The sequence below is a fragment of the Sminthopsis crassicaudata genome, chromosome 1, assembly GCF_048593235.1.
Source record: "Sminthopsis crassicaudata isolate SCR6 chromosome 1, ASM4859323v1, whole genome shotgun sequence".
In the NCBI taxonomy this organism is placed as follows: domain Eukaryota; kingdom Metazoa; phylum Chordata; class Mammalia; order Dasyuromorphia; family Dasyuridae; genus Sminthopsis; species Sminthopsis crassicaudata.
The window spans coordinates 684,366,994-684,392,094 of NC_133617.1; the positions used below are offsets into that span (position 1 = coordinate 684,366,994).

Genomic DNA, 25,101 nt, shown 5'->3' on the forward strand with positions numbered 1-25,101 from the left:
AAAGGATAATTTATTCTATCCCCATTACTATCCTCGCTTGAAAACCTGCCCAGTAACTACCAATTGGTTAAAATTCCACAAGACTCTGGCTTCAACTAAGCAAAGGAAATAAAATAGACTTTGTCTATTTTTATTTAGGTTAACAAACCTAAACCTACCTCCAGGAGAGGTAGGATATAGGAGTGGGTCACTTTTAGGCTGGGCAATTAGCACAGAGGATTCAGTCTTGAGAAACTGAGAAGATAACTTCAGATTTTCCTAATAGATTCTGACATAGTCATACTTTATAATGCATACAATACAGATCCAGATTTCATGAGGTATTTTATGTCTAAGAAACTGCCTAAGTAATTAACTGTGCAGTGAAAAATAAACTATTGTATTTGAATATTATTAATTCAAAACTGATGTAAATTGAAGAAAGAATAGTCAGGATGGGAAAACTTTTGCTCTGTATATGATAAAATTCAATCCAGGCCAACCTCAACAAGCATTTATACATACAGACCTAGTCACTATTCTGAGTTCTAGTCCTTCATCACCAGCTACCTTTCAGACATCTCAGTGGATGTCTGATAGGCATCTTTAGCTCTGGTTCTTCCTTATCTCTGAAGGAGGGCACTTCTATCTTTCTAGTCATCTTTGACTGGATGCTGCAGATTTGACTCACCCTCAAAAAAAACATTTCACATTTGTGTGTATAATATATATATGTATTGTTAAACATGTATTTATATATATAGTTAAATATATTTTTGTTATATATATATATACATATATATATATATATAGTTAAACGTATTATGTGTGTGTACACATACACACATACAGACACATTTAACATATTCTGACTGTCTCTCCCAATAGAAAAAATCTCCTTAAAGGCAGTGTTGATTTCAATTTTGTTTTTGTATCCCCCAGTACCTAATACAATGTCTTAATAGTGCATTTAAAAGTTAATAAAAACACTGAATAGTCAAGAGTTCTAAAACTAATTCAGAACTCACTTTCCTAGTTAATTGCCCTGAATTAATAAAATGTTACTTTACAATGCATTTTATATCTATATGTTTATGTATCTATCCTTGGGTTAACATAAAATAATTCTGTGTGTGCGTGTGTGTGTGTGTGTGTGTGTGTGTGTGTGTGTGTGTGTGTGAGTGTACGTGCATGTGCTTAACCAAATTCTACTTTTAAACTGCTCAGGAAAATTAACTGTGAGCTGGCACATAGTATTGACATATACCATGCACTCTTGGAAAACAGGGTGCTGTTTGCTGAGACCAAAACTATGGTTTTCTTTTTAGATCAGTTTTACAGAAGAAACTGCACACCCCTTAGTTTTACAGATTAAAAAACTAAAGTTTTGAGGGACAAATGACTTTACTTGACTTACACACAGGAAATAAATGACAGACCCAGAATTTAAATACAAGTCCTTTTAAGGCTGTTAATTCACTCCCCTTTACATTGTCCCCAGAGGCTTTTTTTTCTCCTTTCCTAAAGATATCTCTAAAAGGCAGCCTCATGCTACCCCATAGAGCAGCACAGGATTTTTCTGTGACTTCAGTATTCCTCTGGAGATGTACATGTTACAAAATCAGTTACCAATAAAGAAAAGTAACTAAGAAGTAAAAGTGCCTAAGTGCAAAATATGGATCAAAAATTCATAGTAAAGCAAAGTTAAAAAAAAAATTCCAAGCCAATTCACTCTGAGCTAGGGAAGTTTATACAAGTATCCTTGGTACCACAAGTGACTATAGAGGTAAGAAAGTAGAAAATTGATCTCTTATTCTGCATGTATGACCTGGACCCTGACCTGATAATTTACAGCTACTTGGTGGAGGTGGGATGACAATGACTTATGAAGTGTTAATTTTCTAAGGCATCCTCACTCATAAGTAGATTTGATCACCACAGCAGATTTTCAAACAATGGATAATCCCCATTTCTGACCTTCCCCCAAAAAAATTAGGAAAAGATGTAATCAATCACGATGCAGTTACAACACAAGACCCTCCTCCCAAACCTAAATCCACAGGTATTACAAACTGTAATATTTCATATTATACATCCATTATCCAAATACTGCATTCTAAACAGAGCCATGCGAAGCAGATCCTTCAAGGCCTCAGCTGTCAGATTTAAGTTTTCCTTTACTGTACCTCCATAGACCAGAGAAGGTTCTGACTGAGTTTTGGTCAGAAGAACTGGAAAAAGTAGCCAATGAGAAAACAAGCAGAAAAAAAGAGTTAAAAAATAATTAACAATAGCAAAATCAAAGACATAATAATGAAAGCAGTTTACAAAGTGCATTACATATATTCATTTTGGAAGGAGTTGTTACCTATATTGTTAATCCTATTTCACAGAATAGGAAACTAAATTCTAGGGTGTCAATTGATTTGCCTGTTTTCAAAGAGACAGTAATTGTTGGAGACAGGATTGGAACCCAGGCTCCAAGTCTAATCACTCTACCTGGTTACCTCTCCATGGATGTATACTAATTATAGCTCCATTATAGCTACTTGGATAAAACCTGTTATTTTTTAGGTTGATTTCTCAGCTGTTAAGAATTTTTGTACCAGCAGAGGGCAGGAGAGCTTCTTTTTTGGGGTGAGTTGTTTCAAATAACAAGTGCGAAAGCCTGGCGAAATCATAGAAGGAAGATCAATTAATTCATTGGCAAAATGATCGCCCTAGAAGAAGTCTCCTGAAACTGCAAGTCTGGGAAGGAGCTCCCCAAAATGTAAATCATGAAGGGAACGGGTCATCTAGCTGGATCCAAAAGCAGATCAACTGAAGTCTGCAATGGAGAAAGGAGTTGGAAGGGGTGGAGAGAAGGGAAGCAAAGACCATCTGAAAAATAGAGCAAGGAAAAGGAATCCGTTGTCCCTTTATGTGTTTGGGACCGTTTGCTTTGTCTGACTGCCACTGAAGTGTGGCAGGAAGGCTTGTTAGCCAAAAGGGCAGGGAATCCCTTTGTGTGTATGCTGATAGCTGGGTTGTTTACTGGCTGCATGGCAGGGCTAGGTTACAGGAAATCATGAGCTTGGAGATCAATTAAGTGGCAGAAAACCAGGTTTCATCTGACCTTTTCCTGGTAGAATGCTCTGCATTTATTTTTCAAACAACTTCTGGAATTTCATCATCTCACTAATAATCAGGCAAACTTATGTTACCTTTAACCTCTCTGGGCCTTATTTATGCCATGAGTCCACAAGGTCCCTTCCAGCTCAAGATCCATTATTCTATATCATGGATTGTATTATAAAGATCTACAGGATTTCCTAATTTAAATTTAATAAGTACATATATATATGTATATGTATGTGTGTATATATATATACATATATATATACATATAAAACCCCCAATATTCATTTTTCCCAAAATATGTTTTAAAAAATTCATTTTAAGGAGGAAAAGCCCCTGCTCCTCCTTTGAGACATTTTTTCCCTCGGGGTAAGGATGGGGGTAGAGGAATCCAGGTCTATAATTAAGAAATTTCTCAATTTTTTTCTATCCACATTTCCCCTGATTTCTCTGTGACACAGAGCACATTCCCCTTCTTAATATCTGTCTCTTCCCTTGATTTCTCAGATATAACTCTCTTATGGACTTCCACCTCTACTATTAATGTCTTTCACTGGATTTTCCTATTATTTCCTAATATACCTGCCTTGGCTATCTTTCTCTTTCTATATTCTTCCATTTAGAAATCTCATTTTTACTGCTAATTTCAATTGTCCCCTCTATGAAGACAACTCTAAATACAAATCTCTACTCCTCAACCTTTCTCTAGATTTCCTGCCACACTTACAAAATGTCTTCTCCCTTGGCTATCTTGTCAGTTCCTCAAACTTAGCACAATCAGAAACTGAATTTATCATTACTTCAATGAGGTGTTACAACCAATAGTTGGGCTCAGAAGGCCTGAGTTCAAAGTCTGCTTCAGATACTTCCTATGTGTGTGACCCATTATTAAGTCACTTAACCTCTTCTCAGTCTCACGTTTCATTATCTGTAACATGAAAGGTCACTTCTAACTCTATTTATAAAAACCATATAATGTTCTCTACCCAACCTTACCATGCTATCAAACCCTGCATTTTTGTTAATGGTGTCTCAACTTTCCCACTCTCCCAGATTCCCAATTCTGTGCTCATCTTTCCACTCTTCCCATTTCCTTACCTCTGTACAACTAATGAACTGCTAAATCCTATCCCAACCTTGCCTACATGCAGTCCTTCTTCTCTGCTTCCATTATCGCTACTCTGGTGGAAGTCTAGATTCTTGAGATAGACAAGATAATGAATTGATGCTTTCAGGATATTACTTTTTCATCTTGTCATTCATATCATTTTTGAAACAAGCTCACTCATGTCCCTAGCACCTAGTACAGAAACTTAAGTAAGAACTTGATTAATTCTTAGAGTGCTACTACTATAACAAGGGGTTTGGCACATGCTTAGATTTGCATTCAAATAGAAGATGCTAGGGACCTTCTTAGAAAAGGAAGCCTATATGGCTACTCTGTGTCAGCTTACTGCATAGTTGAGGATAGTCTTTTCACTGGGTGCATGGGCACAAAGATACTCAGCATCTTTAGGATAATGCTGGACCACATATTCCTTCACTTACAGCCTAAAGCACACTCTTAAGGGTCTCTTGTTCCTCTCTTCCTCCAAGTATCTGACTTTCAGAAATGTAGGTCTAGGGTTCTGTAATTCTCCTTCCTTCTATTCTGTTTTAGATGCACGAAGTAAAGTCTATAATCCAATTTGGTAAATCAAGCCTCTGGGATTCAGAGCTACAGGAATCCAGGGTAGATGTAGGAAAAGGCCCATAGGTGCTAAGTGGAATAAGCTGCACTCAATGTACCAATGCAAAATAACCATAGGTGTTTTGGTTGACCAGTCTCTGAAAAACTGATCCTCTAGAATCTTTGACATGGATGATATCATCTGAGGTAGAACACACACGTTTCAAACTATAAGTACACTCTAATCATAATATTCCTCCACTCAAAAATTCAATAATTCTTTGCTAGTATTCAAGGTCCTATGTGTAAGTAAAATCTAAGCAAACTGCCCTGACACATTTCATACTATTCTAGATTCAGTCAAGGTGGGTTTCTTTGTCCTTAACTCTTGCCTTGTCTGCATTTCTCTCCATACTTCTGTTCAAATTTCCCTTGTACTTTTTAAGGACATTACAATTAGATCCAATTAATATAAATAATGAACTCCCTAAAGTAGTTTCACTATACAGATTTGTGTGACTTATTTCCCATTGGATTGGAAGCAATTATCTTGCTTTACATAACTGTAACTGAATAATAAGAATTCCAATACACGCAGCCACTTCAAAAGATTATTTATACTAATTAGGTCCTTGCCATATCTGTATTTTGGCCAGCTGAATTTCCTTTCTTCCAAGGACCTACTCAAAAGTTAACTACTTGATGAAGCTTTCCTTTAGGTTTAAGTGTTCTTTCTCTTTTCTCAAAGTACTCCTGATATTTTACCTGGGCCTCCTTCCATATTCCTTAATCTCCCTTATAATACAGTTTTTATGCTTTTTTTCTTCTACTTATTAGACTATAAGTTTCTTAAGAAAAGGCCCTGGATGGAAGCTACTTCTGAATCAATCCTCAATTCCTGGCAAAAATTATCTTGCAATTATCAAGCATAATTGCTTGTCAAATTGAACTGAAAGAACCATTCATTATAATGTGGGGGGAAAACCCAAATATACATTACTAAACAAATATACTCAGAAAAACACAAAGCAAGTGTGAAGTGAGAGAAAAGGCAACTTTAAAAATCATTCTTCTGTGTAGTCTGTTGATTTATAAAACAAAAGAAAACACCACCACATTTTCATTAAGTTTTTTTTTTCCTTAGTTATGAAACTTGGGACAATTTCAAAATCCTTTCCTTCCCCTTTCCAAATTAAAAAAAAAATGATGAACAGTTAATATAAAATACTCAATTTAATCAACCAAAATGATTTGCTTATACAATAATAATTTGATTTTTTACAATATTCATCTTCTATAGTTGTCATTTTCACTTGTCTTAATAATGACATACCTAGAATGCACTCTCTCCTCATTTCTGCCTACTGAGTTTTCTGGCTTCCTTTAAGTCTCAATTAAATTCCTATTGTTTACAATTTAGTCCAACTCTCCCCCTTACAAATGAGATAAGATCTAGAGAAGTTCAGTAATTTGTTCAAGCTGACTCAAGTGAAAACTATAATCAGTAAATAAAATGTAAATTGCTTATGTGAAGGGACTGGAGGTCCTAGAATAATACAAGGAAAAATAAGAGAAATACATAAAGTTGCCTATCCCTCATCTCCTTTGGAATTGGAGTAATCTTTTCCTCTTCTGAACTCTACAGTGCTCTGCTCATCTTTCTGTTATTAACACATTCTTCCAAACAATGCAGTTGTTCATTTATTATTTTTCCCACGATCCATATCCCAAAAAGTACAACTTTAAGGCTTCCCTGGTTCTCATGAAATGTTGGATGACCAGGAAAATGGCCTCCGGTTCATTGATCTCTATAGAGGATGAGAATCACATAAGAACTAAAAGGGACAGATGAATTTCAATCCATACCACTGGAGGGAGTCAGTACCCACAGTTACGTTGAATTTTATTTATTATTATTTTGGTTGTTTTAGAAATTGTTCGAGGTTGGCAGTTATATGACTATAAGAATCAGTGAAATCAGTGATCCAGGGAAAACTTGAAACAGACAGAAGTATAATGATATCTCAGAAGCGAGTGATTATTTCCCAAATGAAAGAAACAAAAGAAGTCTCACAGTCCTAAAATATAACAGATAGAGAAAAAATGGCTGAGGCTAGGAGAAAGGGTCTGAGTCAGAAGGGTACAGTCAGAATTAGAAGCAAATGAAAAACATTATACTACCTCTCCTCCCAGTTTAGGACAAGTTTCACTCTATAAAAACCAAAATGAACATCATTGTCTTGAATAACAAATAAACACTGCAAATAGAGTAGTAAGTCACAAATGATCATGGATATGGTGTTACCCAAAGTACTCAATACAACTTTGCTCTTACCTCTTTTATTGTCCCATGCATAGAGTTCCTTTATCCCCAGCTCATTCAGGGACTTTGAAAGTTCCAGCTCCTCCCCGGCAATATTGTCCCTTAAGAGAATGACATGCTCAGGGCTGACTTCACATTTTGCACAAATAACTGGGAGAATGTTCTGCAGCGGGACATCGGGGCTCACCCGGACTACGGTCTTCTGTGTTCGCAAGTAATTCACTACTAGTCGCACAGACTTCTGAATAGAAATGTCAGACAAAAAGAAGGTATAAACATTTCCTCATCTCCAAAATCATGTGGAGTAAGACAAATGCCTATTTAGATATAACGTTTTTGCTACAAATCCAATAGGAAGAACTGAAAAATAAAGCCTCCTAGGAAACTTTTTCATTGAATAACAAGGCCAAGTGACAGAGTGATGAGATAGTGAAGAAAGAAAATCAACAGCCAAGAATGAACTAAAACTCCAACACCAAATATGCACGTATTGCTATGGTTTAGTTCTGATCAGATTTGTGTAGAATAGGTTCATATAGACTTGTGAAATCAACATGACTTTAAGAGAAATGAAATTATTTCAACTAAAAAAAAAACTCCCCCAAAGAGGTCAAAATTAAAGCAAAAATAGTCTTAATCAAAAGAGAAAAGGGAAACTATACTACATGTCAGCCATATTAATCAACATTGTTTTAGACTATTTAAAATAATTAGACTATATATATATATATATATATATGTGTGTGTGTGTGTGTGTGTGTGTGTGTGTGTGTATACACACACACACACACACACACACACACACACACATATACACATATATATGGTTGAAATATTGCTTTGGTGTAGGAAATGATGTTAATGGATTTAGAAAAAATATGTAAAGACTTAGGTTTATGAAGGATAATGTTATCCACCTTCAGAGAAACAGGACAAATATAATATGGTTTTATAAAGTTGCATATGAATGTATATAAGTATGATTATAGATAAAGACATATACATATCTGTACTTAATTATGGCCTTTTGGTGGGGAAGAAAGGGGAAAAAAGAATAAAGTAACAAGTGTACAGCAGAGAACAAAAGAAAACCTAAAAGGAAGCAAAGATAATATGGACAGCTCTGAAAACCATGTACGGTATTTATTATATATATAGACTTTCTTAAAATGGAAATTTATTATTTTATATTTTGGATTCTCTCATGTTCTACTGTGCACATGGCATTTTTTTACTTTCCTATTTTGCAAGAGTTAATAGAAGAATATTTCATATTTTTAATTAAAACTTTTTATTTTCAAAACATATGTTTGGATAATTTTTATTTTTAAAAAATTTTTTATTTATAATTTTTTCACAGTATATATGCATGAGTATTTTTTTAAATAATATTATCCCTTGAATTCATTTTTCCAAATTATCCCCTCTCTCCCTCTATTCCCTCCCCTAGATGACAGGCAATCCCATACATTTTACATGTGTTACAATATAACCTAGATACAATATATGTGTGTAAATCCCATTTTCTTGTTGCACATTAAGTATTAGATTCCAAAGGTATAAGTAACCTGGGTAGATAGACAGTAGTGCTAACAATTTACATTCACTTCCCAGTGTTCCTTCTCTGGGTGTAGTTGTTTCTGTCCATCATTGATCAACTGGAAGTGAGTTGGATCTTCATGTTGAAGATATGTTTGGATAATTTTTCAACCTTAACCTTTGGAAAACTTCATGTTCTAGTTTTCCCTCCCCTTTCCCCTACCCCTCCCCTAGATGACAAGTAATCCAATATATGTTAAACATGATAGAAACATATATATTAAATCTAATATATGCATATTTATAAAATTATCTTGCTGCACAAGAAAAATCAAATCAAACATGAAAAAATGAGAAAGAAAATAAAATGTAAATAAACAACAAACAAAAAGTGTGAAAATGTTATTTTATGAACCCTACTCAGTTCCCACAGTCCTCTCTCTGGGGGTAGATAATATTTAATATTTAATAAATAACATACCAACAATATAAGCCAAGAAATTAATACTGGAGTCAAAGTCCTATTATTTTACTTCATCTGACCGAAAAATAACACCTCAAAAGAAAGTTCTAGGAATCTTTTAAGTTCTAGGAATTTGAGAATTATATATTTCTTCTCACTAAAGCAATAAGCATGTATAAGATGTTTTGAAAAATAAAAATTAGCATTACAAAAAAGACTGGAATTAGCAACAGAAATCTAAATTGTTTCTTCCTGTTAAAATGAAGCTTAAATAGAATGAATAACAACTGTAAAACAATCTTTCTCTCTGTCTCTCTCTCTCTCCCCCTGCCTCCCTCTCTCTCCTTCTCTCCCTCTCATTTTTCTCAATACCTATATAAAACTGTACCAAATGTAAATGATGTTCCAAATTTATGGAAAACATACTTGTTTTAATCTAAAAGTTTCCTTCTGATGAGTCAATATTAACTTAGGGAAAATACTACCAATCAATAGGGAAAAAAAAAAAAAAGAAGAGGAAGGCAAAGGGAGAGAGGAAATCAAAGTGTTAAGGAAACAAAGGAAAAGCATTTTAGGAATCTTGATGTTTACATGTTCCCTCCTTTTTTGAATGGTGCATAAAATAAAAGGCTTTTGCCTACATCATGTCCCTTACCAACATTATTTCAATGTATCATTGTGATCAGGGTTGATGATAATGATGGCAATACTGTCTCCATTCCACACTCCATTTCCAGGAACTGAAAAAGTAATAAACTTTGTCTACAAGAAGCAACCTTAGGGACAGGATTCAAACCTTTGACCCAACTTACCTCAGGTACCTTCTGGACAACTGATTTGCTCTTGTCTTCAGGGACTTTTTCCTTCAAGAATATTGTGTGTACATCAAGGGTCCCTATCAAAGTATTTGGCTTAAAACTCAAAGGTTGTTGGGTCTCCAAAGATCTGAGCTCCAGGGTATAGTGGGCTGGATTTAGATGATTCTGGAGGCACAGCTCGACCAGCAGGTCCATCATGGCATTACTGCAAAGTTAAAAAACATTTATGGTTATCAGGAGAAGCTACAGCTTCCCTAGACTTTAGTACTGGAGAAGTCTTTCTTCTATTCTAATATTGCTTGAGAAAGATCAAATTATCAAAAAAATTAGCTTTCAGTTAAGAAGTGACAATAGCATGAATACTTAAGACAAACCTTTGTTCTGGGAAAGGCTTCATTTAGACCATCTTTGCATAAATAAATCAACTGTGACAGTATTTATTATCTTGTCATTGAGTTGTTTTAATCATGTCTAACCCTTCATGACCTCATTTGGGGCTTTCTAGGAAAAATTCTGAAATGCTTTATCATTTCCTTTTCCAGGCTACTTTACATATGAGGAACTGAGACAAACAGGGTTAAGTGATCTGTCTACACAGTGAATAAGTGTATGAAGTCCAATTTGAATTCTTGAACATTAATGGATCTTCCTGACTCCAGAATTGGCACTCTATCCACTATGTCATCTAAATGTCCCTCTTAACTAATTACTATATGTTAGAGGTCAAGAAAAAGTCAGGGCAAAAGTCAAGGTTAAAACCAGGGTATAGAGATGAGAGATGAAGCATAGTGTTTGAGGAAGAGCAAGAAAGACAAGTTTTTTCTGGAATGGACTAAAGCAAAACAAGGATGTAAATAAAGACTGAAAAGGTAAATTAAGGCCAGGTGGCGATGGTTTAAATGTAGGAGTTTATTGAAAAAAGAGTGATATATTTAAGACCTATATTTGAAACAAATCAACTAAGTAGATGTGAAAAGGATGTATATTAGACAAAGTGACTAATTCTTAAATTCTTGCAATAGTCCAGGTGAGAGGCAACTGTATGAGAACAAGAGGACAGAAGCAAGAGAAATTATGAAGCTAAAATAACAAAAACTGGAAACTTTTACATGGATTTGGAAAGAGAGAATAAGGAGTAAAGGAGAACAAAGACCATGAATCAAGATGGCTTATACCAACTTCATTTTGGCAAGGGATTTGATTACTCTCCCATCATTTCAGATAACACCTCTTAAAGTTTCAGCGTCACCTAAATAGAAATGGGTAAAAAAAGTGACTACAAGCTAGGGAAGGATGGGTGGGATACCCATTGTAGAAATAGACATCTAGTCAATACATTAAAAAAATGAATGTGTCTCAGTACTGTTTAACCAGGAAGGTAATGCAACTCTTGGGGATAAGCTTTTATACCTTGGACCTTAACACAGCATCTTTCTTGAACCTTTCTAATGCATGTAGCACCATATTATTTGATACTATTGAGACCTGTGTAGGAGTCATATTTCTTATTAGGTTAAGTTTTGCTGAGAACTGTGAGAATTTGTGAGGATTTATTAAGTACCTCCAATATCAGAATCAGCAATATTTAGAACTTAGATAAGATTACACAATCATAGGCCAATCATCATAGAAATCATTTAGTAAAAGACCTTCAGTGTACAGATGAGGAAACTGAGGACCAAAAATGTTTAGTAATTACCTAAAATCACACACCTAATAAGTTACCTAGCCGGGACTAAATGATATTAAAATTTATTAAATTAAAATTTATGATTTTTATTTGGACTCAAGAACTACATTTAGGACTCAGCCAGGGATCACCTCCAAATGCAAAGCCCTTCCTGGCCTTCTATAGTTAAGCTATCTCCCTCTTTGAATCACTTTATAGTCTAAAATAGCATATCTTCCAATAAATGTAGGCAATGTTTCATTTTAATCTTGATAGCCGCAGCACCTAGCAAAGAAATAGTGTTTAACAAACGTAAAGAGAGATGCAGGGTGGCTTAAAGAGCAGGCTTGGAACCACGATGACCTGGGCTAAAGTCCAGCTTCTGACACATACTGGGTTTGTGACCCTGGGCAATCATTTAATCTCTCAGCACTTGGAACTACAATCAAAGACTCAGTTACTTACAGAGAAGGTGCCAACCCACATTAGTAGAAAGAATTTCTCCACCCAGAAATTCTCCAGACCAATGAAATCACAGAATCAGTCTCTATCCCTGAAACTTGTCTCGTGTTAAAATTATACCCATTTTGTAGGTTACTATTTCGCAATAGGAGGCAAAAGTATTTTGCAAAAGAGAAATAGAGAGGTAAAATAGTAGACAAAGTAATTGGCTGACAGTCAGAAAGACTTTAATTTGAATCACATCTTTGGTTTTTGTGTACTATTAAACAAGTCACACAACTTTTTCGTACATCTGGAAACTCCTTAGGACCTTCCTACTAAGTCACAGATAGGCTGAAATCCGAGTGGGTGGAAGGAGGTCCTACCATAGTTTTTCACACTGATCAAATTATAGAGCTTTCAGGCATTTGTGAATTTAATGGCATACTAATGTGAAATTTAATATAGATTATGTATTATATATATATTTTTTTAATTTTTATTTTTTGCTGATTTAACTGGGATTAAATGACTTGCCCAAGGTCACATAGCTAGGAAGTGTTAAGTGTCTGAGGTCACACTTGAACTCAGATGCTCTTAACTTTAGGGCTGGTGTGCTATCCAGTGCACCACCTAGATGCCCCTAATATATCTTATCTATACACATTTCATACATTCATTTTGATGCAGTTTGACAAGGCCTATATAATCAGTCAATAATTGGCATTTGTTTAATGCTTACTATGCATTAGTAGTGCATAGTACTAATAGACACAGTGTTTTAAGTGCCACTGATACAGTAAGAGGCAAAAACATGGTTCCTGCCCTTAAAGAGAAAGGAAATAGAGAAAGGAAGGAAGTATTGATATTATAATGAAGTTATTAATGTATTAAATAAAAGGGAGTGCTGAAAGTTTGTAAGGTAAGGAACTCAATAGATTCTAGTTAGATTGTCATAGAAAGTGGAAAATATTTCAGTAGTATCATTCTTATAACTACACATGTATAGTTCAAGCCAATTTCATGAGGAATTCTGCATGAGAACCCCAGGGGAAAATTTATCTAAATATCTAAGTATAAGGTGAATGATATGACATAATAATTATGAAATAATTAGAAAATGGTGTCCAAGATCCCATTTTATGGCACTTTACAAATAATTATTTTCCCGAAATTTTATGAAGTTGGTAGTATACCTAGAATTTTACCCATTTTATAATTAAGGAAGCTATTTGAGAGATTGATTTCACTATGATAACAGAAGCAAAATGTATCTAAAGTGGGATACGAAAATAAGTTTTCCTAACATCAGACTCTTTAGTGGCCAGGTATGCTATAGTGAGACAAATGCTTTGTAATAAACCTCAGAGTGTTTTACAAGTGTGGGCCATGTGGCCATGTGGACCACTGTTGTATTTACGGGTCAGTAGAACAAATGGTAGGAGACATAGGTGTGAACCTCCACAAGCTAATAATCATCATTCTGGCCCATGGTTATAAAGTACAACTTCATTGGCAAAACTACACACTATTCTCATGAAGGGGTCCAGATCGGAATAGATCCACAACCTTCACTGAGAATAAAAAGAATCTGAAGCATTAGAGAGGCAATAGGGGACATGGAGAAAGAACTCTGCCAAATACTAGTTGTGAACTTGGGCAACCAATTCATGACTTCTCTGGTCGTCAGCTATGTCATGGTGAAAAATAGTGGGATGGTATAATTGAGTTCTAAAGCCCTTTCTAGGGACAGCTAGATGGCTCAGTGCATAGAGTGCTGAGCCTAGTGTCAGGAAGATCTGATCTCAAATAAGGGTTTAGACACTTAACAGATGTGTGACCTTGGTGAAATTATTTAACCTCCGTCTAGAGCAAAGCTTCTTCTTTTCCCTCCTTTCCCCCAACCGGGTAACTCACTTGTAGCTAGGGGTTTTTTTCCCTTTAATGTTTTCAATGTACTTTATTTTTCAAATACATGTAAAAATAGTTTTCAACATTCCATTTTGCTAGACTTTGTGTTCCAAAACTTTTCCCTCTCTCCCTTAGTTGACCCCTTCCCAAGACAGCAACTATAATGTAATATAGATTAAATATGTAAAATTCTTTTAAACATATTTCCATATTTGTCATATTCCATAAGAAATATGAAAAGGGAAAAAACAGGAGAGAGAACAAACAAGAAAAAGTGAAAATATTATCCTTCAATCCATATTCAGTCTTCATAGCTCTCTCTGATGCACATGGTATGTTCTTTCCCAAGCCTATTGGAATTGCCTTCAATCATCACATTGTTGAGAAGAGCCAAGTCTACCTCAGTTCATCATCAGATAATCCTATCTGATAATACTATGTACTTGGTTCTCTTGGGTTCTCTTGGTTCTGTTCATTTCAGACCAAATCTGTTAATATAGTTCTTTTAGGGACCTGTATGTGCCAAAATGTTTGTGGCAGCCCTTTTCATAGTGGCTAGAAACTGGAAGATGAATGGATGTCCATCAATTGGAGAATGGTTGGGTAAATTATGGTATATGAAGGTTATGGAATATTATTGTTCTGTAAGAAATGACCAACAGGAGGAATACAGAGAGGCTTGGAGAGACTTAGATGAACTGATGCTGAGTGAAATGAGCAGAACTAGGGGATCATTATACACTTCAACAATGACACTGTATGAGGATGTGTTCTGATGGAAGTGGATATCTTCAACATAGAGAAGAGCTAATCCAATTCCAATTGACAGAATCAGCTACATCCAGAAAAGGAACACTGGGAAATGAGTGTAAACTATGAGCACTGTTTTGTTTTGTTTTGTTTTTCTTCCCAGATTATTTTTAGCTTCCGAATACAATTCTTCCTTTGCAACAACAACAACAACAAAATTCGGTTCTGCACATATATATTCTACCTAGGATATACTATAAAATATTTAATATATATGGGAATGCCTGCCATCTAGGGGAGGGGGTGGAGGGAAGGAGGGGAAAAATTTGGAACAGAAGGGATTACAAGGGATAATGTTGTAAAAAAATTACCAATGAATATGTACTGTCAAAGAAAATGTTATAGAGACTTCCGGCCAAGATGGCGGCGTGGAGGCAGACAGCTGCTTGAGCTCCTTGTTTTCTCTCAGAACTTACTTCATGACAAGCCTCTGACTTAATGCTTGACCCAGAAAGAAATCCACAAATTATCACCAAGAGAAGACATCCTTGAAAGTCGCCAGAAAAGGTCTGTGTTTGTTCGGGGGAGGGTCAATCAGACTGGGCGCAGACTGAGGGCAGACAGCCAGAGCAAGACAGGCAGCTCACACAGCTCAGACCGGAGGGGGAGGGGTGTGATCTCTGCCGTTTCTGCGAAAGGGCTTTTGCCCCAGTGTGGATGCTCCATCTTGGCAGCAAGCCAGGAGCAGCAGAGAGGGTGTAAACACCAGAGGTGCAGATTAAAACCCCAGAAAGCCAGCGTCTCTCAGAGCCCGGCCACCCCCAACCCCCAGCTGGACTGACTCGGTTCGTTCTCAGAGCCTCAGAGCGCAGACTCAGTACAGTCATTGCTGTTCTGTTAGTGGCTCTCTGCTGCCCTACCCCCAGTCTGTAGAGGAAGCCCATTAATAACATCCAGCCCTATCCCCCCGCAAAACAGACCAATTGTTTCTCTTGTCAGTTTGTTTTCTTTGATTCCTACTCTGACAAAATGAACAAAAAATTCAAAAGGGCTCTAACCATTGACAGCTTCTGTGTGGAGAGGGAGCAGACTTCAAATGCTGAGGAGACTAGGAACAGAATGTCCCCAGATGTATCCCCTGGGAGGGATATAAGCTGCTCCTCAATACAAAAGAACCTCATAGAGGAAATCAAAAAGGCTCTCACAAGAGAGCTGGAAGAGAAATGGGAAAAGGAAAGGGAAGCTTGGCAAGAGAGCCTGGAGAAGTCATCCCATGCATTCAAAGACAGAATGGATAAAGAAATCAAATCATTGAGAAACAAGATTAGTGAGCTGGAAAAGATAAACAACTCCAAGGAAAACAGGATTAGAGATCTGGAAAAAGAAATCAGCTCTCTAAAAAATAAAATGGATACAATGGAAAAAAATTCCATAGAAGATAAAAACTCAATTGGACAATTACAAAGAGATATAAAAAAAGTGAGTGAAGAAAATACATCATTAAAAATTAGACTGGAACAAGTAGAAATGAATGACTCAAGGAGAAACCAAGAGGGAGTCAAGCAAAACCAGAGAAATGAAACAATTGAAAAGACTGTCAAGTACCTTACCAGAAAGACAACAGACCTGGAAAACAGATCCAGGAGAGACAATTTGAGAATAATCGGACTCCCTGAAAAATGGGAGGAAAAAAAGAGCTTGGACACCATTTTCGAGGAAATTATCAAAGAGAACTGCCCAGACATTTTGGAAACAGAGGGTAAAATAGGCATTGAGAAAATTCATCGATCACCTACTGAAAGGGACCCTAAAATCAAAACGCCAAGAAATATAGTGGCCAAGTTCAAGAACCATCAGACAAAGGAAAAGATATTGGAAGCTGCTAGAAAAAAACAATTCAGATATGGAGGATCCACAATAAGGATAACACAGGATCTAGCAGCATCCACATTAAAAGAACGCAGGGCCTGGAACATGATATTCCGAAAGGCTAAGGAACTTGGTATGCAGCCAAGAATAACTTACCCAGCAAGAATGAGCATCGTTTTCCAGGGAAGAAGATGGACATTTAACGAAATAAATGAATTCCATCTATTTTTGATGAAAAAACCAGACCTACATAAGAGGTTTGATCTTCAAATACAGAACTCAAGAGACTTCTAAAAAAGGTAAAAAGAAATCTTGAGAACTATACTTCTGTCAAAAAAATATGTAAAAAACATATGTACAATTTGTCTTAGAAACTAGAGGTGGAAAGGAGATTATATCATAAAAAAGTATAAAGTGGTGGTACTACTTCTCATGAAGAGGCAAAGGTAACCTATTATATCTGAGAGAAAGAAAGGAGGTAGATGAACATAGCGTGTATCAATAGACATATTCGATTTATGGTGAAACTTCTTCCACTTCATTGAAAAGTGAAAGGGAAGGAGTAAGCTAAGGGGAAGGGAATACAGTAATTTTGAGGAAAAGGGGTAAAATAAGGGGAGGATCTTTAAGGTGGGGGAGGGATCCTAAAAAGGGAGGGCTGTGAAAAGCAAGTGGTGTTTACCAGTTTAATACTGGATAGGAGGGTAAAAGGGAAGGAAAGGGGAAAAGCATAAGCAGGGGTTAATAGGATGGCAAGCAATATAGAATTAGTCCTTCTAACCATAAATGTGAATGGGGCAAACTGCCTCATAAAGAGGAAGCAGTTAGCAGACTGGATTAAAAGTCAGAATCCTACTATATGTTGTTTACAGGAAACACACCTGAAACAGGATGAGACATTCAAACTAAAAGTAAAAGGGTGGAGCAGAATCTATTATGCTTCAGGCAAAACCAAAAAAGCAGGAGTAGCCATCCTCATCTCAGATCAAGCAAAAACAAAAATTGATCTAATTAAAAGAGATAAGGAAGGGCATTATATCCTGCTAAAGGGAAGCATCAATAGTGAAGCAGTATCAATATTAAACATGTATGCACCAAGTGGTGCAGCATCTAAATTCTTAAAAGAGAAATTAAGAGAGCTGCAAGAGGAAATAGATAGCAAAACTATAATAGCGGGAGATCTCAACCTTGCACTCTCAGAATTAGATAAATCAAACCACAAAATAAATAAGAAAGAAGTCAAAGAGGTAAATAGAATACTAGAAAAGTTTGATATGATAGATCTTTGGCGAAAGCTAAATGGAGACAGAAAGGAATATACTTTCTTCTCAGCAGTTCATGGAACCTATACAAAAATTGATCATATACTAGGGCATAAAAACCTCAAAATCAAATGCAGTAAGGCAGAAATAGTAAATGCATCCTTTTCAGACCATAATGCAATCAAAATAACATTTAATAAAAAGCCAGGGGAAAATAGACCAAAAAATAATTGGAAACTAAATAATCTTATACTAAAGAATGATTGGGTAAAACAACAAATCATAGACATAATTAATAACTTCACCCAAGAAAATGACAATAATGAGACATCATACCAAAATGTGTGGGATACAGCCAAAGCAGTAATTAGGGGAAGTTTTATATCTCTACAGGCCTACCTGCATAAAATAGAGAAAGAGAGGGCCAACGAATTGGGTTTACAACTAAAATTGCTAGAAAAGGAACAAATTAAAAACCCCCAGACAAACACAAAACTTGAAATTCAAAAAATAAAAGGTGAGATTAATAAAATTGAAAGTAAAAAAACTATTGAATTAATTAATAAAACTAAGAGTTGGTTTTATGAAAAAACCAACAAAATAGACAAACCCTTAGTAAACCTGATTAAAAAAAGGAAAGAGAAAAAACAAATTGATAGTCTTGAAAATGAAAAGGGTGAACTCACCACTAATGAAGAGGAAATTAGAACAATAGTTAGGAGCTACTTTGCTCAACTTTATGCCGATAAATTCGATAACTTAAATGAAATGGAAGAATACCTTCAAAAATATAGCTTGCCCAGATTAACAGAAGAAGAAGTAAGTAGTCTAAATAGTCCCATCTCAGAAAAAGAAATAGACCAAGCTATTAACCAACTTCCTAAGAAAAAGTCCCCAGGACCAGATGGATTTACAGGTGAATTCTACCAAACATTTAAAGAACAACTAACTCCAATGCTATGTAAACTATTTGAAAAAATAGGGATTGAAGGAGTCCTACCAAATTCCTTCTATGACACAGACATGGTACTGATACCTAAACCAGGTAGATCGAAAACTGAGAAAGAAAACTATAGACCAATTTCCTTAATGAATATTGATGCTAAAATCTTAAATAAGATATTAGCAAATAGACTTCAGAAAATCATCCCCAGGATAATACACTATGACCAAGTGGGATTTATACCAGGAATGCAGGGATGGTTTAATATTAGGAAAACTATTAGTATAATTGACCATATTAATAATCAAATTAATAAAAACCATATGATCATCTCAATAGATGCAGAAAAGGCATTTGATAAAATCCAACATCCATTCCTACTAAAAACGCTTGAGAGTATAGGAATAAATGGACTATTCCTTAAAATAATAAGGAGCATATATTTAAAACCTTCAGTAAACATCATATGTAATGGTGATAAACTAGAACCTTTCCCTGTAAGATCAGGAGTGAAACAAGGTTGCCCACTATCACCATTACTATTCAATATAGTACTAGAAACTCTAGCCTTGGCAATAAGAGCCGAGAAAGAGATCCAAGGAATTAGAGTAGGAAATGAAGAAATCAAATTGTCACTTTTCGCAGATGACATGATGGTATACTTAGAGAACCCCAAAGACTCTGCTAAAAAGCTATTAGAAATAATTCAGAATTTTAGCAAAGTCGCAGGATACAAAATAAATCCACATAAATCCTCAGGATTTTTATACATTACCAACACAATCCAACAGCAAGAGATACAAAGAGAAATTCCATTCAAAATAACAGTCGATAGTATCAAATATTTGGGAATATATCTACCAAAGGAGAGTCAGGAATTATATGAGCAAAATTACAAAACACTTGCCACAAAAATAAAGTCAGATTTAAATCATTGGAAAGACATTCAATGTTCTTGGATAGGCCGAGCGAATATAATAAAGATGACAATACTCCCCAAACTAATCTATTTATTTAGTGCTATACCAATCAGACTCCCAAGAAACTATCTTAATGACCTAGAAAAAATAACAACAAAATTCATATGGAAGAATAAAAGGTCGAGAATTGCAAGGGAACTAATGAAAAAAAAGTCAGAGGAAGGTGGTCTAAGTGTACCTGATTTAAAGCTATATTATAAAGCAACAGTCACCAAAACCATTTGGTACTGGCTAAGAAATAGAATAGTTGATCAGTGGAATAGGTTAGGTGCACAGGGCAAGATAGTGAATAAAAATAGCAATCTAATCTTTGACAAACCCAAAGATCCCAAATTTTGGGATAAGAATTCATTATTTGACAAAAACTGCTGGGAAAACTGGAAATCAGTATGGCAAAAACTAGGCATGGACCCACATTTAACACCACATACTAAGATTAGATCAAAATGGGTCCAAGATTTAGGCATAAAGAACGAAATCATAAATAAATTGGAGGAACATGGGATGGTTTACCTCTCAGACTTGTGGAGGAGGAAGGAGTTTGTGTCCAAGGGAGAACTAGAGACCATTATTGATCACAAAATAGAACATTTTGATTACACCAAATTAAAAAGTTTCTGCACAAACAAAACTAATGCAAACAAGATTAGAAGGGAAGTAACAAATTGGGAAAAAATTTTTACAGTTAAAGGTTCTGATAAAGGCCTCATCTCCAAAATATACAGAGAATTGACTTTAATTTATAAGAAATCAAGCCATTCTCCAATTGATAAATGGTCAAAGGATATGAACAGACAATTTTCAGATGATGAAATTAAAACTATTTCCACTCATATGAAAGAGTGTTCCAAATCACTATTGATCAGAGAAATGCAAATTAAGACAACTTTGAGGTATCATTACACACCTGTCAGATTGGCTAAAATGACAGGAACAAATAACGATGAATGTTGGAGGGGCTGTGGGAAAACTGGGACACTGATGCATTGTTGGTGGAGTTGTGAAAGAATCCAACCATTCTGGAGAGCAATCTGGAATTATGCCCAAAAAGTTATCAAAATGTGCATACCCTTTGACCCAGCCATACTACTACTGGGCTTATACCCCAAGGAACTACTAGAGAAGGGAAAGGGTCCTGTATGTGCCAAAATGTTTGTGGCAGCCCTTTTCATAGTGGCTAGAAGCTGGAAGATGAATGGATGTCCATCAATTGGAGAATGGTTGGGTAAACTATGGTATATGAATGTTATGGAATATTATTGTTCTATAAGAAATGACCAACAGGAGAAATACAGAGAGGCTTGGAGAGACTTACATCAACTGATGCTGAGTGAAACGAGCAGAACCAGAAGATCATTATACACTTCAACAATGATACTGTACGAGGATGTATGCTGATGGAAGTGGATTTCTTCAACATAGAGAAGAGCTAATCCAATTCCAATTGATTAATGATGGAAAGAACCAGCTACATCCAGAAAAGGAACACTGGGAAATGAATGTAAACTGTTATTTTTACCTTCTGAATCCAATTCTTCCTGTGCAACAAAAAAATTCGGTTCTACACACATATATTGTATCTAAATTATACTGTAATATATTTAACATATATAAGACTGCTTGCCATCTGGGGGAGGGGGTTGGGGGAGGAAGGGAAAAAATCTGAATAGAAGTAAGTGCAAGGGATAATGTGGTAAAAAATTACTCATGCATATGTACTGTTAAAAAATGTTATAATTATAAAATAAAATAAAATTAAAAAAAAATTAAAAAAAAAAAAAGAAAGAAAATGTTATAAATATAAAAATTAATTTAAAAAATTAAATTAAAAAAATAAAAATAAAATAAATTTAAAAAAAAAATATATATATATAGTTCTTTCAGGCTTTTCTGAAATCAGCCTGCTTATCACTTCTTATAAGTCAATTAATATATAATTATACATTATATATAATATGCATATAATATATATAATAGAATAATTCCATTACATTCATAAACCATAACTTATTCAAACATTCACCAATTAATGGGCATCCATTCAAATTTCCAGTTCCTTGCCACTACAAAAAGAGCTGTACATGTGGGTTCTTTTCCCTTTATGATCTCTTTGGGATACAGACCCAGTAGTAAAACTGCTGGATCAAAGGATATACAATTTGATAGTCCTTTGATATGACAAAGGTCCTTAAACTGTGGGCTGTGAGCCCATATGTGGTTGTGTAACTGAATGTAGGAATTGGGGCATGTTTGACAATAGTAAAAGGTAGCAGAATATTCTGCTAAGAATTATTTATGTTAAAATAAACAAGCACATCCAGCCTATTAGTGTGAAAATTTGCTTTTGCCTTTAATAAATGGTAAAATTATATGCCTGCCAAAGGATTGTTTTTAAATAAATTTCCTTATGATTTATTATCAGTAAATGTTTATTTTGTACATATATTTTATATAATGTATCCGAGATCTCCAAAAAATAAAATACCCTCCCCCTGAGGCTGGGGTTAAGTGACTTGCCCAAGGTCACACAGCTAGGAAGTGTTAAGTGTCTGAGACCAGATTTGAACTCAGGTCCTCCTGAATTCAAGGCTGGTGCTCTATCCACTGCACCACCTAGCTGCTCTTATCCAAAAAAAATTTTGAGCAAAAAATTGTTTCAAATAAAGAGGCTTAGAAGACAGAGTCAGGAAAGATCTGAGTTCAAATTTGACCTCAGATATTTTAGCTGTGTGGTGTATCTTTTTTTTTTTTTTTGGTCTGATTTATTCAAATAACTAATTTCTATCAAAAGACATAAAAATTGTAGCTGATGGCTAATCAGCATCATGTTGCCAATGAGATGATGATAATAATAATAGAAGAAGAAGAAAGAAGAAAGAAGAAAAGAAAGAAGAAAGAAGAAAAGAAAGAAGAAAGAAGAAAGAAGGAAGAAGGAAGAAGGAAGAAGGAAGAAGGAAGAAGGAAGAAGGAAGAAGGAAGAAGGAAGAAGGAAGAAGGAAGAAGGAAGAAGGAAGAAGGAAGAAGGAAGAAGGAAGAAGGAAGAAGGAAGAAGGAAGAAGGAAGAAGGAAGAAGGGAGAAGGGAGAAGGGAGAAGGGAGAAGGGAGAAGGGAGAAGGGAGAAGGGAGAAGGAAGAAGGAAGAAGGAAGAAGGAAGAAGGAAGAAGGAAGAAGGAAGAAGGAAGAAGGAAGAAGGAAGAAGGAAGAAGGAAGAAGGAAGAAGGAAGAAGGAAGAAGGAAGAAGGAAGAAGGAAGAAGGAAGAAGGAAGAAGGAAGAAGGAAGAAGGAAGAAGGAAGAAGGAAGAAAGAAGAAAAAAGAAAAAAGAAAAAAGAAAAAGAAGAAAGAAGAAAGAAGAAAGAAGAAAGAAGGAAGAAGGAAGAAGGAAGAAGGAAGAAGAAAAGAAGAAAAGAAAGAAGAAAGAAGAAAGAAGAAAGAAGAGGAGGAGGAGGAAGGGGAAGGGGAAGAGGAAGGGGAAGGGGAAGGGGAAGAGGAAGGGGAAGGGGAAGGGGAAGGGGAAGAATGGTGGAATCATAGATTTAAAGCTAGAAAGGAACGTGTCAGTCCTTGAGTCCAAATTCCTCATTTTACAGATAAGGAAACAGAGCCCAGGCCGTTAAGTGATTTACCAGGTCACACAGACAGCAAGCAAAAGAAACAGAGTTTGAAGCAAAGTCGTCTAACTAAACGGCTAAACTATATTGTCTCTCCCATTTATATATTTATTTGTTAATTCAACAAGCATTTATTAAGTACATACTAAGTGCCACATACTGTTAATGATTTAAGGTTTATAAAGTATTTTTATAATAGTCATCACCCCAGAAGCCAAAAAGTATTAAGGACTGTTGCCTTAATTTTACATATGATGAAGATCAAATTCAGAAAAGGTGCAATTTGTTCAAAGTCCACTACTAGTAAAATTTGTGAATCCATATTACGATTTCATTTCTTCTAGTGTTCTTTCCACACTACTTTGCTATGAAAACAATGTTTTTTATCCATTTACAAGTCTGATGTCTATTTTTTGTTATTTGTTATTTTTCATAACAAAGGCATAAGAGAAGTACTGTGCCATTATAGATCACAAACTGAGATTGGAATTGACCTCAGAAGCACTGACCCATTCTGAGTGCTAGATTTGGAGTTAGGAAAATTCAAATCCTGCCTCAGACATTTACTAGCCCTGTGATCTTGGGCAAGTAACTTAATTTCATTTTGTCTTTTCATCTTCAAAATGAAATAATGAGAGCACTCATCTCATAGGATTGTTGTAAAGATCAAAAGAGATAATACAAATAGAACTTGTGCTGTAGAATGCTAGCTGAATGTTAGTAGCTGGCTATTAGAAGCCATTCAACTATAGTCTCTCATTTCCTCAGAGGAGGAAACAGGTTTATCCTGAAGGATTAAGTGACTTGACCAAATAGCTAACAAAAGACCCATGATTCAAATTCAGTCCTTTGAGTCCAAAACTTGGGCTCTTTCCATGATACAATAACCTCAAGGTGTTATTTTTCAGCATGCTAAATATAATTTAATGTACTGCATATTCCTTAGTGTATAAGAACATCAGGCTGATTTAAAAAAAAACTATCTGTAGATAACTAATCTAATGATGCATATACCATTTTCAGTTTTTCAGGATAAGAATGAATGGTGAAAGATAAAAAAATGAACAGAAAGGTATGTGTGTATGTATGTTTAAATTTAAAGACACCAAATTACATTAAGAAATAAAATCTTATTTCATTATGATGTGCACGTGAGTAGATTCTACAAGGTCATGATGGCAAATTATAGGTTCTGAGCATCTTTCTGAGTTGAAAAGACTTCAAGAATGTCCTGGCAATGAACTCTATTCATTTTTTTATTATTTTACTATTCATTTAAGAACCAGCCTAGCTAAGTTCCATAAGGCTCATTAACAGATAGATACTCCCTATAACCAAGTGACTGAGATTTTGGATTAGGCTATCATGAAGACTGTAAAATAAATGGGGGAATGGGTTTAGATCTGTGTTGAAAGAGGAAATTCCCATCCTGAGAAAGCCCTTAGTCTTTAAAATACTAAATAGAATGGCCAGATAATGGATTACTAAAATGTTACTGGATTAATGTGGCATTTTCTCAGAATTACAACACTGTTAGAAGAAAATATGACCTAGAATCCAAAACTGAAATCATAATGCAAAGGGTCTTGGATTTAAGGAATATAATGGAAAATATAATTCCTTTTGAAATCTGCTTTTATGACAAAGAATTTAGGTCAGTGAACTAATAGCTTTTAAATAATCTCATTCAAGTTTCATTATTTTATATTGGTTCTATGCAAGAATAAGTGGTACTTTCAGTAAACAAATGAGAAGTCCA

At 35.3% G+C, this 25,101-nt stretch overlaps 1 protein-coding gene across 12 annotated transcripts in view; it reads right to left on the reverse strand.

The window, feature by feature from the left end:
- COBL (cordon-bleu WH2 repeat protein) overlaps positions 1-25,101 on the reverse strand; it is a 343,248-nt gene that overhangs the window by 203,602 nt on the left and 114,545 nt on the right. For 7 of the 12 annotated variants that reach the window (XM_074283615.1, XM_074283610.1, XM_074283604.1 and 4 more), the window contains exons 3-4: positions 9,903-10,113; positions 7,101-7,329 (exon numbers count right to left, since the gene is read on the reverse strand). In XM_074283615.1, coding sequence (XP_074139716.1) covers positions 7,101-7,329; positions 9,903-10,113 — 440 coding nt within the window. Of the gene's footprint in view, positions 1-2,165; positions 2,211-7,100; positions 7,330-9,902; positions 10,114-25,101 lie in introns of all 12 variants that reach the window. The other 5 variants (XM_074283605.1, XM_074283603.1, XM_074283607.1 and 2 more) reach the window with 1 other exon arrangement.